The 21158-nt window shown below is 53.4% G+C and overlaps 1 protein-coding gene across 1 annotated transcript in view; it reads left to right on the top strand.

Moving 5' to 3' along the window:
- Positions 1-17563, top strand: part of Cacna1s (calcium voltage-gated channel subunit alpha1 S) — a 64402-nt gene extending 46839 nt beyond the window's left edge. Inside the window, exons 28-44 of the mRNA XM_070041854.1 lie at positions 432-515; positions 3999-4055; positions 5119-5247; positions 5369-5434; positions 5892-5983; positions 6478-6637; positions 7981-8108; positions 9573-9669; positions 10534-10636; positions 11040-11141; positions 12745-12869; positions 13439-13567; positions 14134-14384; positions 15498-15583; positions 16247-16338; positions 16840-16977; positions 17079-17563. Coding sequence (XP_069897955.1) covers positions 432-515; positions 3999-4055; positions 5119-5247; positions 5369-5434; positions 5892-5983; positions 6478-6637; positions 7981-8108; positions 9573-9669; positions 10534-10636; positions 11040-11141; positions 12745-12869; positions 13439-13567; positions 14134-14384; positions 15498-15583; positions 16247-16338; positions 16840-16977; positions 17079-17330 — 2091 coding nt within the window. The 3' untranslated portion in view covers positions 17331-17563. The remainder of the gene's footprint in view (positions 1-431; positions 516-3998; positions 4056-5118; positions 5248-5368; positions 5435-5891; positions 5984-6477; positions 6638-7980; positions 8109-9572; positions 9670-10533; positions 10637-11039; positions 11142-12744; positions 12870-13438; positions 13568-14133; positions 14385-15497; positions 15584-16246; positions 16339-16839; positions 16978-17078) is intronic.
- Positions 17564-21158: the final 3595 nt, after the last annotated feature.

Consider the following 21158-nt stretch of genomic DNA (forward strand, 5'->3'; position numbering starts at 1 on the left):
ATCTCTGCCCCTTCTTGGAGCCAATCTTGTGGTCCTGCTTACCCTTCAGTCCTGGGCTAAAGAAGTATCCTACCTTGTTTCTATGGTTTGCAAATCCATTCCATAGACCCCTAAGCCAGCCTAGACACCCGCCCTCTGTCAGTGCTGCTGTCAAACCTCAGACAGGCTTTGAGTGGGACTCAGAGGATGAAAAGAGCATTGACGAGCTAAGAGGAGAGGGATACGGGTGGGTGGGAGCACTGGGGAGCATCAGGTGGTCCTCTGGAGTTATCAGTGGATCTGCATCACCTCGGATGGGAGCAGCGCCCTCTGCTGGCCCTCTGTGGGTACTCCAGAGCATCGTCACCTTGGACGGAACAGCGCCACCCCTGCCAGCCACCAGAGCTTGCCTCCTCCAGAAGTTCAGTCTCTCCCACTGCTTTCCTTCCCAGGGCTACTTTGGAGACCCCTGGAATGTGTTTGACTTCCTGATCGTCATCGGCAGCATCATTGACGTCATCCTCAGCGAGATTGACGTGAGTATCCAGAAGACGAGCCATCCCTGGGGTGGGACCGAAAGCCTTTGCTCAGTCCATAGACACCTGTGCCATGGGGCACCAGGATGGTTAAAATAACGGAAATGACACATCTTCTGGCCTGGGGAACCACAGTCCTGCAGAGCAGAGACAGCACAGGCACCCAGTGGTTACACTGGACTGCCTACGTAAGGGGAGAGCTGTGGTGGAAAGCAGAGTCCATCTCTGGTTGTGTGTTCAGAGAAGGCATCAGGGAGGCAGCAACTGGAGTTGGAGGCAGGGTGTTAGATGTGCAAGGGTCAGGCATGCCAAATGATCCTTCAGCAGAGCCTGTGTGTGTGTGCAGAGGAGAGGTAGGTGGGGTAGAACTGAAGAGGGAAGGGAAGTGCATTCATATAGCATGAGGAGAAAGAATTAGAACTCTACTGTGTGTGTGTGTGTGTGTGTGTGTGTGTGTGTGTGTGTGTGTATGTGTGTGTGTGTGTGTGTGTATACTTAGAATCCTAGCTGCTAAGGAAGCTGAGATCTGAGGATCATGGTTCAAAGCCAGCCTGGGAAAACAAATACGTAAGATTCTTAGCTTCAATGAACCAGCACAAAGCTGGAATTGCAGATATGAGTCAAGTGGTCAAGCACCCACCATGAGCAAGAAAAGCTGAGAGAAGGTGGTGTGCAAAGGCCCTATGCCGAGAGTGTGCACTGAGTGTGGGGAGCAGCAGGAGACCCCCCTGAAGCTGCGGTGGGCAGGGGAGAGGACAAAAGGAAAGTAGACAGAGTTCGGTCGCCCAGAGTCTGGTTGTCCTTGAAGGCCACGGTTGCAATCTTGTGTCTACTCTGAAGAGTCAAGCCCTTGGGGAGCAGTGGGCATCAGGAGGTCCTGCGGGGACCCCCATGAAGGGCAGGGGCTGGAGAGAGGACGAGACGTGGTCAGTGTTGGATTTAGTGTGAGGCTGAGCCCTGAGTGAAGGCAGTGGCCTCAGGACCTGGAACAAGAGATTCAAGATGGAGGGACGAGGCCCTGGGGCGGATGGAGAAACGGCAGCAGGGCAGTGTTGCAGGCGCCGGGTAGGGTGGGCTCAGGCAGCGAGGTCCACCGACAACGGTCTCCCAGGCCCCACGCTCCAAAGGGTCCCATTGCAGAGCCCAAGCTGCAGAGCGGAGGACAGAGGAGGCGGGAGGAGACTGTGCAAGAGGCAGAGGCCGAAAACAAGAGACAGCTCTGCTCTGCGTTGGTACCAGGCAGCATCCGGGCCGGGCAGAGCCAGTGCAGGGGTGAGAGGGTGGAGGAAGGCAGGGGACAGCGTCCATCTTCTGTGCTATCCCAGCCAGAGCCATGTGGCTTCCTTCTGAGCTTCCTACTGCTCAGTCCTAAGCTTATTAGCTGTGATTTTGAGGGAACACAGTGTGGGGTGGTGCTGAGAGAGGCTAGGAAGGGGGACAGCTGAGCAAAAGGCTGAGTCTGTGAGGAAGGAGGCGGGCTGAGCGCTGGCAGGGGTGCTACCTTCTGGGGACTTGGCTGCCATGCTGACTCTCCAGCACGGGGTGGGGGGGCATGGGGGTGCCTTGCTCACCCCTGTGCCAGACAGCACTCCATCTGCTCCAGACTGATGAGGGATGGGGTGAGATGTGGGCTTGCCAGGGAGAGGGAGAGAGAATGAGAAAGAGAGAGACTGACAAAGAGAAAGGAGTGAGAGGAAGAGAGAGATGAGAGGGAATGAGCGACAGAACGAGAGACTGTTGAGCGTTTCCATCTATGTTTCCTGGGAAACTCACATCCCAAGGGCCTGTGGTTTGAGAGTAGCACTTAGCCACCAGTACTATCAGGAGAGACTATTAATCAGCCAAAACCACCCAGATCAAAAAATAGTTACTTCCTGAGAGTTGAGGGCTGTGTAGAGGAAGCCTGAATAAATCAAAGCAGTCTTCTTGGCTATTGGAGGTCAGAGAACAGCACAGATAATTATCCGATTCATTTTATTTTTTATTTTTTAAATGGTATTGTTATTATAAAGGTGATATACAGAGGGGTTATAGTTTCAAAAGTCAGGTAAACAGCACATTTCTTTTTGGACAATGTCACCCCTTTCCTCGCTCTCTCTGATTTTATTTTCTTGAATAGCAAATGTACCTCACCTGGAATATGTGCTTGAAGTTAATGTTAAGATCGATTTCTATTCCTGGATTGGGTTCAGTGATATATACCTGTAATCCCAGCTACATGGGAGGTAGACACAAAGAATTACAGTTTGAGGCTGGGTCCGTTAACATGAGACCCGATCTTGAAAACACATCAGAAGCAAAACAAAACAAAACAAAAACAACCAGGGGTGCGGGTCTTGAGTAGTAGAGCACTTCTCTAGATGAGTTCAATTCTGAATATTGAAAAAAGAAATCGAATCACATTTCTGACACATAAACAGAAAAAAATCAACTATTGCAATGATACAAATTCTGTATCCTTCCAATACAGTTGCTACTAGGCGTGGGTGTCTACTGATGTAAAACCTGGCTAGTGGAACTGAGGTACTGGAATGGAATTTGCTTGGCTGCCTGTGCCTGTGGCCTTTGTACTCACCATACAAGTCCAGAACCCAGTTACCATCATGGATGCCCATCAGATCACCCAGAAGGCACACAAACCCCTAAAGCCAGGTGCTAGAATGGACTGTAGAATGGACTTCACTGGCCTGAATGGGCTTCCCACAAAGGCCTGTATTTTAAGAGAAAAAAAATTCCAAGTAATTCTGACATGCACAGCCAGGGCTGGCAGCCAGTGGTCCCAAGCAAAGCTGCTCAAGTGTATAGACCAGCCTCAAACTCTGCAGAAATTCAACAACTCCTTGTGACCCAGGGCTCCGGGGCAATGGCTCCTCCTGAAATGTGGCCTAAGGGAGGAGCTTGGAGGGGGAAACAGTGGTTGTCTCCACACCCCCAAACCCCTGCTCTTTAAGAGCCTAGCCACTGAAGCATGAGCTGTAATTCTGACCCAAGTCCTAGGCAGAGGGGCGTCTGCTGGGAGTACTGGCTCCCTCAGAGGAGCTCCATCCCTCTGGAAGCTGCACACTTTCATGAGGGCTTCAGCCCCAGCTTCAGGACAAACAGGGGTGAATCCACTCAGAGTGATGTAGGAATTTCCCAGAATGCCCTTGGCAAGGTTGTCCCCAGCATCCCATAACCCAGGCCCAGGAAGAACCTGAGCCCTGTACCTACAGCTGTAGAGTTGAGAAAGGGCCTGCCTGTGTCCAGTCTTCCCTCCCCTTCTTGTATCCTCGCCCAGCTCTTGTTCCTCATTCCTTCCCACCACCCTGGGCCCCTGATTGCAACCATAGGAGAGGGGGAGGGGGCTTCATCTCCTGCCTCCCATCTTGTTCTCCCTGTAACTCTCCCATGTGTCTGTCCTTTCTGACACCTCTCTTCACCTCCCTCCCATGTGTCCCTCCTCTTTCCTGTTCTTCCCCTCCCCTCGTCTCTTTCTCTCCACAGACTTTCCTGGCCTCCAGCGGGGGACTGTATTGCCTGGGTGGAGGCTGCGGGAACGTTGTAATTCCAGGCTGCATGAGCCCGTGTAGCACGTGGCCGACCAGCTCTGCCCTGCAGCTTGCATGCCCTAGCTGGCTGCATGCATGGCATGGGGTGCCAAGCATTTCTGGGCTCCCTTCTCCAGGGAGTGGGTCCACTAGGGCCTGGGCTGGGGGAGGTAGGGGCTCCGTGGTAGAATGTGCATGGATGCGGTGGCCTCCTTAGACTCCTAGGGAGCAGGGTGAGGGTCTAACCCAGCAGGGGAACACAGCCCCGAGAGGACTGCACTGCCACAGAGCCTTAGTGACAGCTCATCAGGCACAAAGCCTGGGGGGGAGTGGGAGACACAGGGAACCGGCCAAAGAGGCCTCTCGCTGCCCCAATTGTCTGTGTTGAAGAAAGTAGGCACAGCCCACGCCCATAGTTTACACCTGTAATCCTAGCTACTCAGGAGGCTGAGATCTGAGGATCTCAGTTGGAAGCCAGCTTGGGCAAGAGAGTCTATGAGACTTTTATCTCCAATGACTCACCAGAAACAGGAAGTGGCACTGTGGCTCAAAGTGGTAGAGCACCAGCCTTGAGCAAAAGAGCTTAGAGACAGCGCCCAGGCCCTGAGTTCAAGCCCCACGACTGACCTAAAAAAGAAGAAAGAAAAGAAAGCTGGCTCGGGGCTAGAGCTTGCCTAAGTGGATACTTGAGAGTCCCCTAGAAGTTAGGACAACAGGTCAGATAGGCTTTGGGGGCATCTTTGCATTGGAATGTTCTAGAAATGGGGGCACAGGATGGCCACCAGCGTACTTAGCTCAGTGGCAGCTTGAAAGGGGACACGAGGCCCCCAGAGAGCTGGCAGTGGTCTGGCAGAATCCCTGCTGTTGGCTACTCTCAGCACAGCTTGTCCACCTGCTGCTAGCTGACCAGTCCCAGATCCCCGGGGCCCAGATGGGCCCTGAGGGAGGGGCTGGGCCCTCCCGCTGCCGTGCACACCTCCCTGACACTCACCCACTGCACCTCCGGCCCCTCCCTGCCTCCTCCTGAGGCGCCACCCCCAGACTGACCTCTGGGGCTGCTGCCCCCCACCCCGCAGGACCCGGATGAGAGCGCCCGCATCTCCAGCGCCTTCTTCCGCCTGTTCCGTGTCATGAGGCTGATCAAGCTGCTGAGCCGGGCAGAGGGAGTACGCAACCTGGTGTGGACATTCATCAAATCCTTCCAGGTGTGGAGAGCCGGGGACCCTGGGAAGTGCCCTGCCCTGGTGCGGGGAGGGGGGTGGGCTGCCGGGCAGGGGTGGGGCCTGTGGCTCACACTCTCCCCCCATACCCCACCCCCTCCCGCAGGCTCTGCCATACGTGGCCCTGCTCATCGTCATGCTCTTCTTCATCTACGCAGTCATTGGCATGCAGGTGAGGACAAGCCCAGGGTGAGTCCAGTCCAGTGAGATGAGCATCTTGGGCCTGGGGAACCCTTACCAGCACGGGGATGGGACCCTGCATCTTCTCTGCCCCCCCCCACGCCCCATATCCCAGTGGCCCAGGGGGCAGTAGCCAGGCTCAGCAAGAAGGTCGCTTGGGCTCTGTAGCCAGATGCTGCGGTGTCAGGGCCAGGATGTGGCCCCTGGCAGGTGATGAACAGCAATGGCCAGATCTGGGCTCTGAGGACTTGGCTGGGGCCTCGCCCTGAGTCCTGCCCACGCCGTGACTTCCTAGGCCCTCTTTCTCCAATGGGACAAACTGGCCCAACTTTCCTGTGCTTTGACAGGAAGAATGTGACACAATCTAGAAAAGCAAATGCCCCTGGTTTGGTTTGGATAAAAGGTCAGGGAGGGAGCCACCTGTACCAACAGATCTCTGTGCTTCACAGATGTTTGGAAAGATCGCCATGGTGGATGGGACCCAAATAAACCGGAACAACAACTTCCAGACCTTTCCACAGGCCGTGTTGCTGCTCTTCAGGCAGAGTCCTCCCGCCCCGCCCACTGCCCCCCCAGCCTTGGCCCCTGTGCTCGATCCCAATCTACACTGGAGACAGAGCTAAGCCCCGCATCTGCCCTGTGCCCTGAAGGCTCTTGCTTGGCTTATTGGCCCAGCCGTCGCCCTCTGGAAGGTCTTGCATTGTTGTTTAGCACTGAGCCCCTCCTGGAGTGCCACCTGTTCCTCCATCCAGCCTCACCAGCATCAGAGCAGCCAGCCCTGGAGGGCCCTGGCCTCCCCACTGCCCCAGCAGTGCCCGCTCCTGGGTGACCTGAGGTGGAGCTGCGCTGTTCATTGGCACTCTAGGAGGGAGGAGCAGAGGGCAGCTATGAGGGCCGCCCAGTGCGGAAGCTTGCAGGCTTTGTGCCCCTGGGCATCTGGCCCCCAGTCTGCTCCTTTGCTGTCCCACCAGGCTGCTCGCTTCTGATCACCGGGCAGGGGGTGTAGGCCAACAGGAGCTCTCTTCTCTCCTCCAGGTGTGCCACAGGTGAGGCGTGGCAGGAGATCCTGCTGGCCTGCAGCTACGGGAAGCTGTGTGACCCAGAGTCAGACTACGCCCCCGGGGAAGAGTACACGTGCGGCACCAACTTCGCCTACTATTACTTCATCAGCTTCTACATGCTCTGCGCCTTCCTGGTGAGATGCCAGCTGGGGGACGGGGAGGGGAGGAGGGGGGGAGGGGAGGGCGAGGAACCGAGGGGTGGGGCCTGGCAGAGCTCTGGACAGCTTTGTCGACCCAGTCGAAGTCTGGCCTGATTGTCCCTTGTTCCTCTCATCTTGGATATCTTGGTTTGTGAGCTCTTTCTCTTGCCCCAAAGAGATTACAGACAGTTCTTACTGCATATGTAGTGTATATACCATGTGTATTATACACATTACATGTGTATTATACACATTATATATGTGTGCATGGATGTGCTTTTATGTGTTAGCAATTAGATATCAAGAGGAATTTAAAGAGGCCTTGTCTTAAATGGGTAGGGACTCCCTATAAAGACATTTATCCCTAGCTACTTCTTGGATGAGAAAGTTACCCTACTTTGTGGATTGAAACTCTGCAAACTGGGCTTCCCAGTTGGGGTTAACCCAGAAACGATGGTGCATGCCTACTATTCTCTTAACCCAGCTCCATCCAGAGGTAGGAAAGTCACAGTCTGAGGCTGGCCCAGGCTAAAGCACAAGACTCTATCTGGAAAGCAAAAGGTTTGCAGGCTCATGGCTCAGTGGAAGCATGAGGCCTGAAGTTAATCCCTAGTACTGAGGTGGAGAAATGGAATGAAGAGAAAAGAGAGGAAAGGAGGGAAGGAGGGAAGGAAGGAGGGAAGGAGGGAAGGAGGGAAGGTGGGAAGGAGGGAGGGAAAGAGGGAGAGGAGAGAAAAGGAAGGAGGAAAGGAAGAAAGGAAGGAGAAAGAGAATAAGAAAAAGGATTAGAAGCTGAGCAGTATCAGTTGTGAGGCTGTCCATAGAAAGGCCTTGATGTGCCCTTCTTCCTAGTGTTTTCTTTCCTATAGTTGTTTAAAACCTTTGATGGCCTGGATGTGCCTAGCTCTGGACTCTGCTCAGAGGCCAAAATCATGCATAAGGCTTGACCTTAGTCTTGACCCTGGCTGAGCTCACGGGCCAAGGAGAGCCCATGAGTGGGCAAGCCTGACCATTCCTAAGGGTCCTCAGACTAGACAGAAATCATGAGAGGGACTTGGGCTGGGGCCCCGAGGAGAGCAGAGCGCCTCCCTGGGTGGGGGCAGCCAGCTGAGACTGGAGAAGCTGATACAGGATGCTCCAGCTGGGTTGAGAGAAGCTGGCGGTGCCACTGTGCATGCAGGAGCAGAGGCAGGGCCAGCCCGGCCTCCTGGGGAGTGTGGGTAGAGCAGGAGGGCCTAGACAAGAGGTACTGTGGCCACATACCCCATGGACACCTCCTGGCGCCCCCCCAATCCTCACATCAGCTGCCTTTCCTGAAACCAACGGTCTTCTTGCAGATCATCAACCTCTTCGTGGCTGTCATCATGGACAACTTTGACTATCTCACACGCGACTGGTCCATCCTGGGTCCGCATCATCTGGATGAGTTCAAGGCCATCTGGGCTGAGTACGACCCAGAGGCTAAGTGAGTCCAGTCAGGGTCCCCTGGGGGCTCACTCTCTCCTTTCATCCACCCATTGCTAGGGCATAAGCTGGAAACGACCTCCAGCCTCCCTCGGTGGAGAGATGCTGGACTTCCTAGGTCACCTAGCCTCTGCTTGACCATGGGAACGCAGCCCCTCACCAGGCACTCCAGGCCTGGCTGTGCCAGTGTATGCTGCTGCTGAGGACTGAACTCGGTTAAAATGCAGAGTCCCATACATAAAGGGGTCAGAATCCATGTTTCCAGGTGCTCTGTCAGGCCCATTTAATTCTCACCACAGCCCATGACCCAGACTTCCTGATCATTTGAGTTTCACCTGCAAGGGAAATGAGGTTTCAGAGAGATTCGTTGTGCTTACCCTGGCTTAACACAGTCAGGGAAGAGATGGCACCAAGATTCAAGGCAGGTCTGTCCAGAGGTGTGCTGGAGCAGCTCGGCTTTGATGCATTTGTGTTAGGGGGATGGAAACCAGCCCTCCAACAAGGCCTACGCCAGCCCCCAGCCACAGGCAGGAACCACTGAGTCTCCTTTACAGCCAGCCCAGAGAAAGCAGGGCCCATACTCAGGTCCTTGCAACATGATTTTCCTCAAGGCGACGCATGCTTGCTGCCTTGCCTTAGTACTTGACTCATCTGGCCTTCCTGACTGCTCTGATTTATGCTGCTTTCGTGGGGGCATAGTTGCGATGAAAACATGGTTTCTAGCTCCCAAGCAGTCCTTGGAAATGGGACACCACACACACACACACACACACACACACACACACACACACACACACACACACACACACACACACACACACACACACACACACACACACACACACACACACACACACACACACACACACACACACACCCTTGATCCACACACTCTACTTCTATTAATACAGCCTGTGCTGGTTTGCCCAAAACCTAAAGGGCTTAGCATAGGGAAAATGAGGTACAGGTTTACACTTGGAGATCCCCTACCCAAGAGGACATCCCCTAAAAAGAGAGTCATTATCTAAAACAGAGCATCACTCCTGCTAGTGGACAAAGTGCCACCAATCCTCATCTTTTCTTTTAAAAGGATGCTAGGGTTGGGATGCTAGTGGCTCACACCTGTAATCCCGGCTACTCAGGAGGCTCAGATCTGAGGATTGGGGTTTGAAGCCAGCCTGGGCTGAAAAGTCTGTGAGACTCTTACTTCCAATAAACTACTAAAATAGCCGGAAGTGGTGCTGTGGCTCACGTGTTAGAGCGCTAGCCTTGAGCAAAAGCAGCTCAGGGACAGCGCCCAGGCCCTGAGTTCAATCCCAAGAGGATGCTAGGCTCCCTCATCCTCAGCAAAGTTGGCAGATGAGGAAGTCCCCCCTGTGCCTGGCCCCTTCCCCCCACCCCTGTCTGACCAGGAGGAAGTTGGTGGGTGGGGCCCTGAGCGTACGAGTACCCATGTCATCCGCAGGGGTAGGATAAAGCACCTGGACGTCGTGACGCTGCTGAGGAGGATCCAGCCCCCTCTAGGCTTTGGGAAGTTCTGCCCACACCGCGTAGCGTGCAAGGTAACCGCAGCAGGCTGCCAGGCAGGGCTGGCTTCCTGGGAGAGGAAGAGGCCCAGGTGCCACAGGGCAGGGCAGCTGGCAGAGTGAGTCGAGGAGGGCAGTGATTTCAGCTTCCATCACTGTAACAAATAGCTGAGCTAATCACCTTAGAAAGAGCAAAGGTAGCTGGGTGCTGGTGGCCACGCCTGTCATCCTAGCTACTCAGGAGACTGACATCTGAGGATCACAGTTCAAAACCAGCCCGGGCAGGAAAGTCTGTGAGACTCTTACCTCCAATAAACCACTCAGAAAACAGGAAGTGGTGCTGTGGCTCAAGTGGTAGAGCACTCACCTTGAGCTGAAGAGTTGAGGGACAGTGCCCAGGCTCAGAGTTCAAGCCCCACGACTGACCAAAAAAAAACAAAGAGCAAAGGTGTCTTTGCTCACAGCTTAGAGGGGCTCTAGTTCATGATCAAAAGCCCCATTGATTATAGGCCTCTGGACCTAAAATCATCATGGTGAGAGCTCATGGCAGAGCAAAGCAGCACGTATCACAGCTGAGACCAAAGGAGGATGGACCCTGGGTCCCACAGCTCCACTAGCACATGGCCCCTGAGGACCCTCCACCTCTTATAGTTTCCCCCAGGGAGTCAAGCTTTTATAAGCACAGAGGCCTTGGGGACATTCCACATCCAGGCCACGGTTGCTGTCTGATGGGCATGAGTCTTGCTGATGTTGCCCCCAGGATGGTTCCATCCGCTCGTAGAAGGGAGTCCCAGTGGGCCTACACCCCGGCCCTCAGACCCCAGTCCCTCCCAGGCCACAGAGCCGTGAGGGTGACCTGCCGAGCTTGCACGGTCTCAGCCGCTGCCTGTCCCCGTGCAGCGCCTGGTGGGTATGAACATGCCCATGAACAGCGACGGCACGGTCACCTTCAACGCCACGCTCTTCGCCCTGGTGCGCACGGCCCTCAAGATCAAGACGGAAGGTGAGCGCTCTCCCGCGGCGCCCCTCTCCTCCCTCAGAGGACGCTTCCTGACATGGATTCTGCCAGACTCTCAGAGCAGAAGCTTGGGATCAGGAGCCACAGGGAGACACAGAGGAGCCCAGACCGTGGCCCCCAGCCCCTCGGGGCTCCCACACTCCGTAGCTGTGTCTGGGGGCCAGAGGGTCACCTAAGCCGGCACAGGAGTGGGGTCCCCTGGGGTTGGCTCTGAGCGGGGGCAGAGGTGGAGCTCAGTAGTGTTGGGCAGGCTGTGGGAGCCCACCCTTGATTTCCCTAAAGCTATAGATCCTCACCTACTGGGAAGGCAGACATAACAGGAGTAGGGGAAGGAATGAGCGTGGGCCTGGATGGTCTAGGGGCCACTCTTACCTCTCCCCGGCCACAGGTAACTTTGAGCAGGCCAATGAGGAGCTGAGAGCCATCATCAAGAAGATCTGGAAGAGGACCAGCATGAAGCTCCTGGACCAGGTCATCCCTCCCATCGGAGGTGGGTGTGGCTTGGGGAGAGCAGAAAGGGGACAGCAGTGTCAACAAGACGCTGAAGGAAGCTTCCTGACTGTCCCACCATCGACAGGAACTTCAGACCCACCATGAATAGTTTCTCAAGGGACCTTGGTCGAGGTTAAGCAACAATTTAGTAAAACACAATAAGATTGGGAGAAAAAGGCAGAGGAAGAAGAAATATCTCTTGTTTGACATGCACAGGAGAGTCAAAAGAATCAGATTTTAGCTGGTAGCTCATGCCTATAATCCTAGCTACTCAGGAGACTGAGATCTGAGAACTGCGGTTCAAAGCCAGCCTGGGCAAGAAAGCCCATAAGACTCTTGTCTCCAATTAACCATCATAAAACTGAAGTGGTGCTGTGGCTCAAAGCTGTAGAGCACTTGGGCAAAAGAGCTTAGGGACATTACCCAGGCCCTGAGTTCAAGCCCCATGGACAACAACAACAACAAAGACAGAAGATCAAATCTTTATATTAATGAGCTGGAAACTACTTATGGTCTAGCATTCCCTAACCATTCTGTTGAGTATCCATTGAGACAATGGCCTTAGGATGGGTTACCCAAAACATGGAGACTTCTTCCTATTTGTCTAACATGCCCCTTAAGAGTTTATAGCTTTCTGCTGGGCACCAGTGGACTCACACCTGTAATCCCAGCTATTCAGGAGGCTGAGAACTGAGGATCATGGTTGAAAGCCAACCCTGGCAGGAAAGTCCAGGAGAATTTTATTTCCAAATAACAACACACACACATACACACAAAAAGCTGGAGCCAGGTGCCAGTGGCTCATGCCTGTAATCCTAGCAACTCAGGAGGCTGAGATCTGAGGACTGTAGTTTAAAAACAGCCCAGGAAATTTGTGAGACTCATATCTCCAATACACTACTAAGAAAGAGCTGAAGTAGCACTGTGGCTCAAGTGGTAGAGTGCTAGCCTTGAACCTATTAAGCTCAGAGACAGAACTCAGGTCCCCTGAGTTCAAGCTCCAAGATGGGGGCGAGGGGCGGGGGGCAGAGGTGGAGAGCTGCAAGTGGATCTGTGGCTCAAGTGGTATAATACTAGCCTGGCCCACTGCTGGCTGCTCCCAGCAAAGCCTGGTGTGAACAAGCTCAGGAATAGCACCTAGGCCCTAGGTTCAAACCCCAAGACCAGCACTAAAAACAAAAACAAACAAAAAAAAGAGTTTATAGCTTCTTATCTTCCAAAATAAGAAGGTAGATTGACTCTTAATTCTGCCTCCTTAGTCTTATAACATCTAGAAGGAGAAGGGAGGCTAATGGGAAAACAGCTAGTCATGTCAGTGTTAATTTCCTGGATCTGTGTTAACTCTGGAATCTGACCTTTTGCATATGTTTAATTATTTTTAATTTCCCTATCCACTTCATCTATCTATCTATGTGGTCTCACAAGTAGTCCTACAAGAACCTGAGACTAATTCAAGAGCTCTGTAAATACCTTAGCTACTGGCAGCCTCAGGCCTCGGGGCAGGAAGTGCCCACTGACACAGCCCGCAAGGCAAGGGAGGGCTTTGGACTCAGTGTCAGCTCCCTCTGAGGTCAGGACCTCCTTCCCTGACTCCTCTGCAGATGACGAGGTCACCGTGGGGAAGTTCTATGCCACCTTCCTCATCCAGGAACACTTCCGGAAGTTCATGAAGCGCCAGGAGGAATATTATGGCTATCGGCCCAAGAAGGACACTGTACAAATTCAGGTAAGCCCACACACACACACACACACACACACAGAGCCCTGCTGATCCATGGCTTCAGGAGCTAGATCTTCTTGCGGAGGCAGAGGGAGGGAAGGAGGTAGAGAAGAAGGAAATTTGAGATGGTCCACAAGGAAAGGAGAAGCAGGAGGTCTCCAGACAAAGGAACAGAGGGTTGCTACTCAGGAGGATGAGATCTGAGGATCATGGTTCAAAGCCAGCCCAAGCAGGCAAGTCTGTGAGACTCTTATCTAACATAAACTACTAAAAAAGCCAGAAGTAGAGCTGTGGTTCCAGTGGTAGAGCACTAGCCTTAAGCAAAAGAAGCTCAGGGACCATACATAGGCCCTGAGTTCAAGCCTCAGGACTGGCACTAACAAGAAAAATAAAAGGTTAGAAAGACTGGAGCAGGACTGGGAACTGACCCCACAGAGCCCCGTGACACAGATAGGGCAGAAGGAAGGGCAGGCTTCAGGAAAGCCACAGAAGAGGGGATTAGACCCGAGTGGACCAGCAGCTCCAGCCTCCACTCCTGGACCAAGGCATGAGCAGGTCACTTGGCCATTTCCCAGGCTGGACTGCGGACCATAGAGGAAGAGGCGGCCCCCGAGATCCACCGCACCATCTCAGGAGACCTGACCGCGGAGGAGGAGCTGGAGAGGGCTGCCGTGGAAGCCGCTATGGAGGAGGGAATATTCCGGGTGAGCGAGGGCCATGACCTCTCTTGGTGACCTAGACACGGGAGCGGCAACAGTGGAGGGCCAAGAGCCCCGCCACACAAGAGAGACACCTGCCCTTCCCACCTCACCATCTGCCGTGACCAGCCCACCCAAGCGTCAGTCAGAACACACCCCTTCCTGCCATACCCAAACACTTGTCCAAGGTCCGTACCCAAGGACCCGCCTCTGCTAATGAATGCTTCTTACGTTTTTGAGCTGGAGGATGCTCTCTTTAAACCCTTCTGTGTTATCCATGAGGATACGGTGGTCCAAAGAGAAGATATGTGATGCCCTGTGTGACATCGTTAGGGAAAATGTCTAGAACCCGGTTCTGAAGAATCCCAATTCAGTGCTTTCTCCACTGAAACATCTTTTCCTATCTGAATGTGCATGTCTCCTGTATATGTCCCATCTAAGCCATCCAGTGGAGAGCTGGCTGAGGGAGGAAGGGGATTCACCTCTCTTCTGGCCTTAGAGCTTTACCTCCAATCCCATCCCCTGTCCCCCCACCATCACCCAAGTGACAGCCCTGGCCTCCTTGCCTCTAGAGGACTGGAGGTCTCTTTGGCCAAGTGGACAACTTCATGGAAAGGACCAACTCCCTGCCTCCAGTCATGGCCAACCAAAGACCCCTGCAGTTTACGGAGATAGAGATGGAGGAGCTAGAGTCACCTGTCTTCTTGGAAGACTTCCCTCATGATCCAAGAACCCACCCTCTTGCTGGTGCCAATACCAACAATGCCAATGCCAACGTTGCCTATGGCAACAGCAACCATAGCAACAACCAGCTGTTTTCCAGGTACTTAGTGGCAACTTCTGGCTTTGGATGAGGGTGAAGGCGATAGGATTTGATGGGGTTAGCTTAGCAGGCTCCTGGCTACATGGATAGGAGGCATCCTGAAATTTACAAGCTGGCCTTTGTTTGCCTTTGTGCCCTTGGGGAGCATTCTGCATCTTAGGAGGCAGGCTTGTGTGCAGAGCCACTATTGGCCAGTAGGGGGCAGCCTCCTTTCAGCATTGGCCTCATGCTAAGTGGGTCTTTTAATTCCCGGGTCCACAGGAGACCTAGGAGCTGAGATGTACCAGGCATATTGCAGGTTAAGAGGAGAAGGTCTGCAGCAGCCGTTCACACTACAGAACATAAAGGTTCAGTCACTGGATTTCGGTTCCAAGGAGATCTCACCAACTCCAGGCTGTAGGCTAAATATAATCTGTGATTGTCTAAGTGTCATGAAAAGCAGCAGGATGAGGGAGGAGTCGTTATATCCTAGGGATGGGCTCCAAGCTGAGCTGCTCTTCTAAGACAGGAGGCCAGCTGGGGCAGAATGAGACAGAAGCCCCTTGAGCAGCTACTACCGAGGGGCAGGCTGCCTACACCCCACTCCAGCCAGAGGGGCCATTCAAAGCCAACTAGAAGGCTTAATACCGCCATGTGTCCTTGCGTTACCAGGGTGCTACACAGAGAAGAGGGTTATTTGGGAGCTATTGTGTGATGACTATGAGCAAATAATTGCCAAGATTAGATGTCCTGAGAGGAGAGGAGATCAATATCACCTCTCAGAACTGAGCTTCGGCTACACACTAGAAGCATCTAAGAACTGTCAGAAAACTGGGGATGGGACACAACTGCTGCTGATTTTTAAAGCTCCCTAATGAGAACCAGGGTCTTGAGGGCCGTGAGGATGTGGAAAGAGAAGAAGGAGCGTTGAGCAGAAGTAGAGACGGCCATGTGTTTGGCTTATTCCTCCAGACCCAGGGCTGGCTAGGCAAAGAGCTGGGAGCCTCAGCCCTGTACTCAAGGCATCTACACCAGACCCAGAAGGAGAGAGGGGTGAGGGGGGGGCCACAGAGGGAATGGGATGGTAGAGAGCCAATGGCATGCTCGGGTTTACCAGCCTCGCTTCCATTTCAGTGTCCGCTACGAAAGGGAGTTCCCTGGAGAGATGGAGATGCCTGCAGCCAGAGGAGGAGCCTTCGGCCAACCCCGCAGGGCCCTGGGTCAGTCGGTCCCTTCTGTGCACTGAGAAGCTGAGCCTTCTCTTAAAGGAGGGGGCCGGGAGGTCTCCCTCTTCCCTCGGAGCCTGAGAGTCTGGCATCAAGCCATTGCTGGGCCCAGAGTACAGCACCCTCTTCTTCCAAGGAGGGCACCAGCAAGGAGCTGGGGGCGGGGCGCCCTCTCCCAGGGCTTCCATAGGCTTGCCAGAACACTCATCTCACCCCACAGGAGGTCTCCTCCTCCAGGGCCCAGTCTGAGGCCACGTCCTCATACTGGATATAGGGCAGCTGGACTCCAGGGCCCTTCGGTGCATGATCCTGGGTCCTGGACTGCTGGCCCCAAGGATGCTAGGACCCGAGGCTGATGAAGTCACTTCCTCTCTGTCTCTGTCTGTCTGTCTCACACACACACCCCTACCTTCATGCATACATACAGACACCATGAAGAACCATTTAGCTGAAGACTTCACCCTGAGTCCCTCTCCCAAATCCACAAGGACAGAGCCTGGCAGAGTCAGGGCGATTCTAGCTGGCCTGCCACCGGCTGGGGCCTAAACACAGGCCCACCCTCTAAGCCACCTTCTGTGGCTGTGCAGGTGAGACAGTCCACTCGGGGCTCAGGGCAGGAGTCACCGACACCACGTATTCTTGCCCACCTTGCCACAGGAGCCCACAGCACACCCCGCACGGACACGCCAGAAGGACGGCTGATCTCAAGGGGAATGCCCAGAGGCCAGGCGCCTACTGCCTCATGCCAGGTAACAGGGCGGAGGCTGGAGGGCAACATCGTACAGACCCTGCCCTCCATCCCTGCCCAAGCTAGGAGTGGGGCTAGGCAGGGGGCGGGTCAAGCAGCAAGCTGTCCATTCAGAACAAACCATCTGGGTCCTTGGCTCCTCTCCATTTTTTTCTTTTTTTGGTCGTGGGGTTTGAACTCTGGGCTTGGGCACCGTCTCTCAGCTCTTCAGCTCAAGGTGAGCGCTCTACCACTTGAGCCACAGCACCACTTCTAATTTTCTGGCAGTTCATTGGAGATAAGAGTCTCACAGACTTTTTCCTGCCTGGGCTGGCTTTGAACCGTGATCGTCAGATCTCGGCCTCCTGAGTAGCTAGGGTTACAGGCATGAGCCACCAGCGCCCGGCTGCTCCTCTCCTTTTTGTGGGTCTCAATGGAGCCTCTCTTGGAGGACCTGGGATGAGCCGAGCCTGTGGGTTCCAGGCTCCTTGTTGGGGTCTTTGCTTGTGTGTATTTGGAATAGCACCCCAGGGCGGAGCCTTCCAAGCGTGAAGAGAGGAAGAGCCCCACGGCAGCATCTCTGGAAACCCCGCCCGGCAGGAGCCCTGAGGACAGCGCCCTTGGGCGCCCAGCTCCAGCAACAGCCCTGCTGATCCAAGAGGTGAGGCGGGGCTGGGACTGAGCGGAGAACCGCATCCACATGACACACCACAGAAGGCCAGCCCCCTGCAGCAGCCCACCCAGCCCCCTCTCCTCCCACAGGCTCTGATTCGAGGAGGCCTGGACTCCCTGGCAGCGGATGCCACCTTCGTCATGGCAACAGGCCAGGCCCTGGCAGACGCCTGCCAGATGGAGCCAGAGGAAGTGGAGGTGGCAGCTACAGAGCTACTGAGGGAACAGGAGTCCCCGGAGGGCATGGCCAGGGCTGGAGGAGGCCCGAGCCTCCGGTCTTCTCTGGGTAGCCTCAATCAACAGCAGGGCTCCCAAGAGGCCCTCATTCCTCCTGGGCTGTGAAGTCTATTCAGAAAGGCCACAGGACTGGCATGACCAAGGGGCAGGAGGATGCCATAGTGGATGGAGAAGGACCTGCTCCTCACAGCACCTTCGCTCCCTCTGGGCAGCCAGAGGCAAAGCTGAGCACAGGTGGTCAGGAACCACCGTCCAAAGCTAGGGGAGGACAGAGGGGGCGGGACAGGCCCCGCCCCTCAACCAGCAAGAAGCCTGATTGGACGCAACTTCTAACATCATTCAAAAATGGTTCGTCCGTCACAAGGCCGCTCCCATTAGCAGACATTAAATTCTCCCAGTCTGTGATACCTAGCCTCTGCTTGTCTTTTTTTTTCCCTCTCTCCATCCCCTCTTCCTTCTCCATCTTTAAAGCCTAGCCAAAGAACAAAAGGTCCACCTGTATTTATTCTTCTTCCTGAGAAGGGAAGGACTTGTATAGAAGGATCCTTCTGGAAGTCCATGATCAGGCCCTCGGAGGCACGATCCATGGCCTTTGCCTCAGCACCACAGCCTGCCCATACCACAGCCAACGTTCCCTGAAGCTATGAGCAGGTCTCTTTGGACAGAGTCCACGGCCAACGCAGCCCTGAGGCCTCGGTGAGTTGGCTTTACAGCTGTGGTTATCACAGATCTGCAGGCTCCCTAGCTCCACTTAGCCACACCCTAACGGATGACTGACAGCGGCCACTATTTCCCAAGTGCCTCCTGAGGATCACCCTATGTATCATCCCCAACCAGGGGGCTGAACACACATTCACATAGTACCCTCACACAATAGCCATGGTATTTGCACCACCAGCTTGTGATTGGTAGAGAATCCACGTTCAAGACAAGGAAACAGAGGCACAGAAATGGGGGCTGCTTGGCCTGTCCAGGACAGAGATGAACCTATCTCCTCCTTTCCTTCTGAACCCAGCAGAAAAAAACCCAGCTTATCCATCAGCCACATCCCCTTCCCATCCACCCCTGCCCCTCTACTGGCTCCTTCTGTCTGCATGTAATATATTCTAGGTGCTACCAGCTTCTAGACCCTGCAGCCATGCTGCCTTTAATTACCTTCCTATCTATCTATCTATCTATCTATCTATCTATCTATCTATCTATCTATCTATCTATCTATGGCCTATCTGCTTAGCATCTATCCATCAATTATCAATCCACCTACCATCCATCCATCTATCACCTGTCTATCATTTGTTGCTATCTATCTATAATCTATCCATCCACCTACCTACTCATTTTCATTATCCAGGACCAAACTTCTCACCTGAGTTGTCTCCTTGTCTCCACTTCTTTTTTCTTATCAACAGATACTTTTGTTGTTATAAAGGTATATTCAGAAGGGGTTACAGTTTCTTAAGTCAAGTAATGTGTACGTTTCTTTTTAGACAGTGTCACCCATTCCTTTGCTGCGGGGTCTCCATTTCTGTTTCTATTCCCACGTCTCCTTTGCACACAGCCTGCCCTCTGCCTCCTCCCCGCCACTTTCAGATGCTTACCCCCTTCACTTCTCCCCTCTCCCCGCCACGTCCTGAACCTCCTGAATTTCCTGCCACCTCACAAGTTTCCCAACTTGATGCTTCCTTGCTGCTCTCCTGAAGATTTCCTGAGTCTACCACTTCAACCCGCCCCACCAATCCCCATTTTGCTATTATATCCTGCGCAAAGCTTTCCCCAAACACACCCACTCAGTCTGTAGCCAGAATTCAGCACACCGTCTTTCTGCAGCAGGGACTGAATGAAGCCTGCTGGTCACTGCTATTGACTCCAGCCAGCCACTGAGCCACATAAAGGCTGCAGCTGTGCCACTGGTCACAGTCACCTTCCAGGGCTCTGCCACTCATTGGTGGCTCAGCAGCTGCTTGTTAAATACAGGAAGGAGCTAAGAGGTGTGGATCCTGCCCCAGGCAGGCATGGTGCCCAGTGTCACCCACACTTCCGTGTACCCCCAGCCACTTTGGCCCCACACACAGGCCTAGGGAAGCTCTGTCGGGGAGCTGCCTTCAGACTCCCCACAAAGAGAGCACTTCACCCACCAGCAGTCACTTTCACCAGCTTTCATTCAAAAGACTTATCTCTATGGGAAATAAGAATGAGCAATTTAGCCCTGGGGGCTGGTGGTTCCTGCCTGTAATTCTGCCTACTCTGGAGGCTGAGATCTCAGGATTTAGATTCCAAGCTAACTGAGGCATAAAAGTCTAAGAGAATCTTATCTGTAATTAACCACAGAGAGAGAGAGAGAGAGAGAGAGAGAGAGAGAGAGAGAGAGAGAGAGAGAGAGAGAGAGAGAGAGAGAGAGCGCTGAAGTAGAGCTGTGGCTCAAGTGGTAGAGCATCAGCCTTGAGTAAAAAGGCTAAGGACAGTACCTAGGCCCTGAGTTCAAGCCCCAGGACCGGTGCGTGTGCACACACGCACACACACATACACACACACAAACTAAATGAATAGCAACTTCATGTGTCTGCACCTCATCCGCTGTAAGATTTTTTTTTTCTTTTGGTCATGGGGCTTGAACTCTGGGCCTGCGCGCTGTCCCTCAGCTCTTCAGCGGGAGCTCTACTGCTTGAGCCACAGAGTCACTTCCAGTTTTCTGGTGGTTAATTGGAGATAAGAATCTCACGGACTGTCCTGTCCCGGCTAGCTTTCAACTGTGATCCTCAGATTTCAGCTTCCTGAGTAGCTAGGATTCCAGACGTGAGCCACTGGCACCCAGCTTGTGAGTGAGTGAGCTGATCATCTCCTATTAATAACCTATAGAACACTAACGATATATAGGTCCTATTCCAACAGTTTGCATGCATTGATTTATTCAGTTTCCTTCTATTTAAGAAAGGTATCATCATCCTGATTTAGCAAATAAGTCGCAGAGAGGACAAGTAACTTGCCTGACTCCACACAGCTTCTAAGTGGGCCAAGATGGGCACTAAGCCCAGGAGGGTTAGTACCAAGATTCCATTTCCTTAACTGTTGTTTAATCTGTCAAATCAATGCTATTTCTCCCTGCCTAACTGACAGCTATAGATGTAGACACAGGTTCTGGGTTGCTTTCCATTCTATGAGGCCCTCCAGCTTTTGAAGACTTCAGGCAGTTTCCTTTGTTCTCTATCATGAGCCCTGTAAAACACTGCCTCTCTCCTGACTTCACTTGACGTGGTGAGTGTCTCCTAGCAGCCGCCAAGGAGGTGGAGCTGGGGTGGAGAGGGAGTGGGCAAATCAGACAGCTGCCCCTGGCAGCGGGACCCCCTGACAGAGCCTGGGTACCATGGGCACAGGTGGGGCCACCTCCTGTCACCTGGGGACACTGCCCAGACACAGTGTGCATCGACTCCCTGAAGACTTGGGGGCCAGCTGCTGGGTGGGGGTGCTGCCAGAAGGGGTGTGGCTTGCCACGGGTGGGGGGTGTGCACAAAGCGATATGCACAGGACTTGGGGAGGACCCTCCATCTGGAAGGCACAAGGAAGGCCAAAGAGTGGGTCCCAGACATCCTCAGAATGGAGATGCCTGCTTCTCGCCCTGGACCAGATCAAGACCTGCTGCTGCTCCTGGGAGTTATGTTATTTTATGTATTCTATGTATATATATATATATATATATATATATATATATATATATATATACATAGAATACATAAATATATGTATATATATATGTATACATATATATATATATATATATATATATATATATATATATATATATATAGTCAATCCAGGTCCTGGGTGCTGTCCCAAGCTCTTTTGCTCAAGGCTAACACTCTACCACTTTGAGCCACTGTGGAGCACATGGGCAGCAAAGATGGCGCTGGGAGGGGGTTGAGTGGGCAGAGCCTAATT

This window comes from Dipodomys merriami, unplaced genomic scaffold (genome assembly GCF_024711535.1).
Source record: "Dipodomys merriami isolate MVZ:Mamm:240054 unplaced genomic scaffold, mDipMer1.0.p SCAF_31, whole genome shotgun sequence".
NCBI lineage: Eukaryota > Metazoa > Chordata > Mammalia > Rodentia > Heteromyidae > Dipodomys > Dipodomys merriami.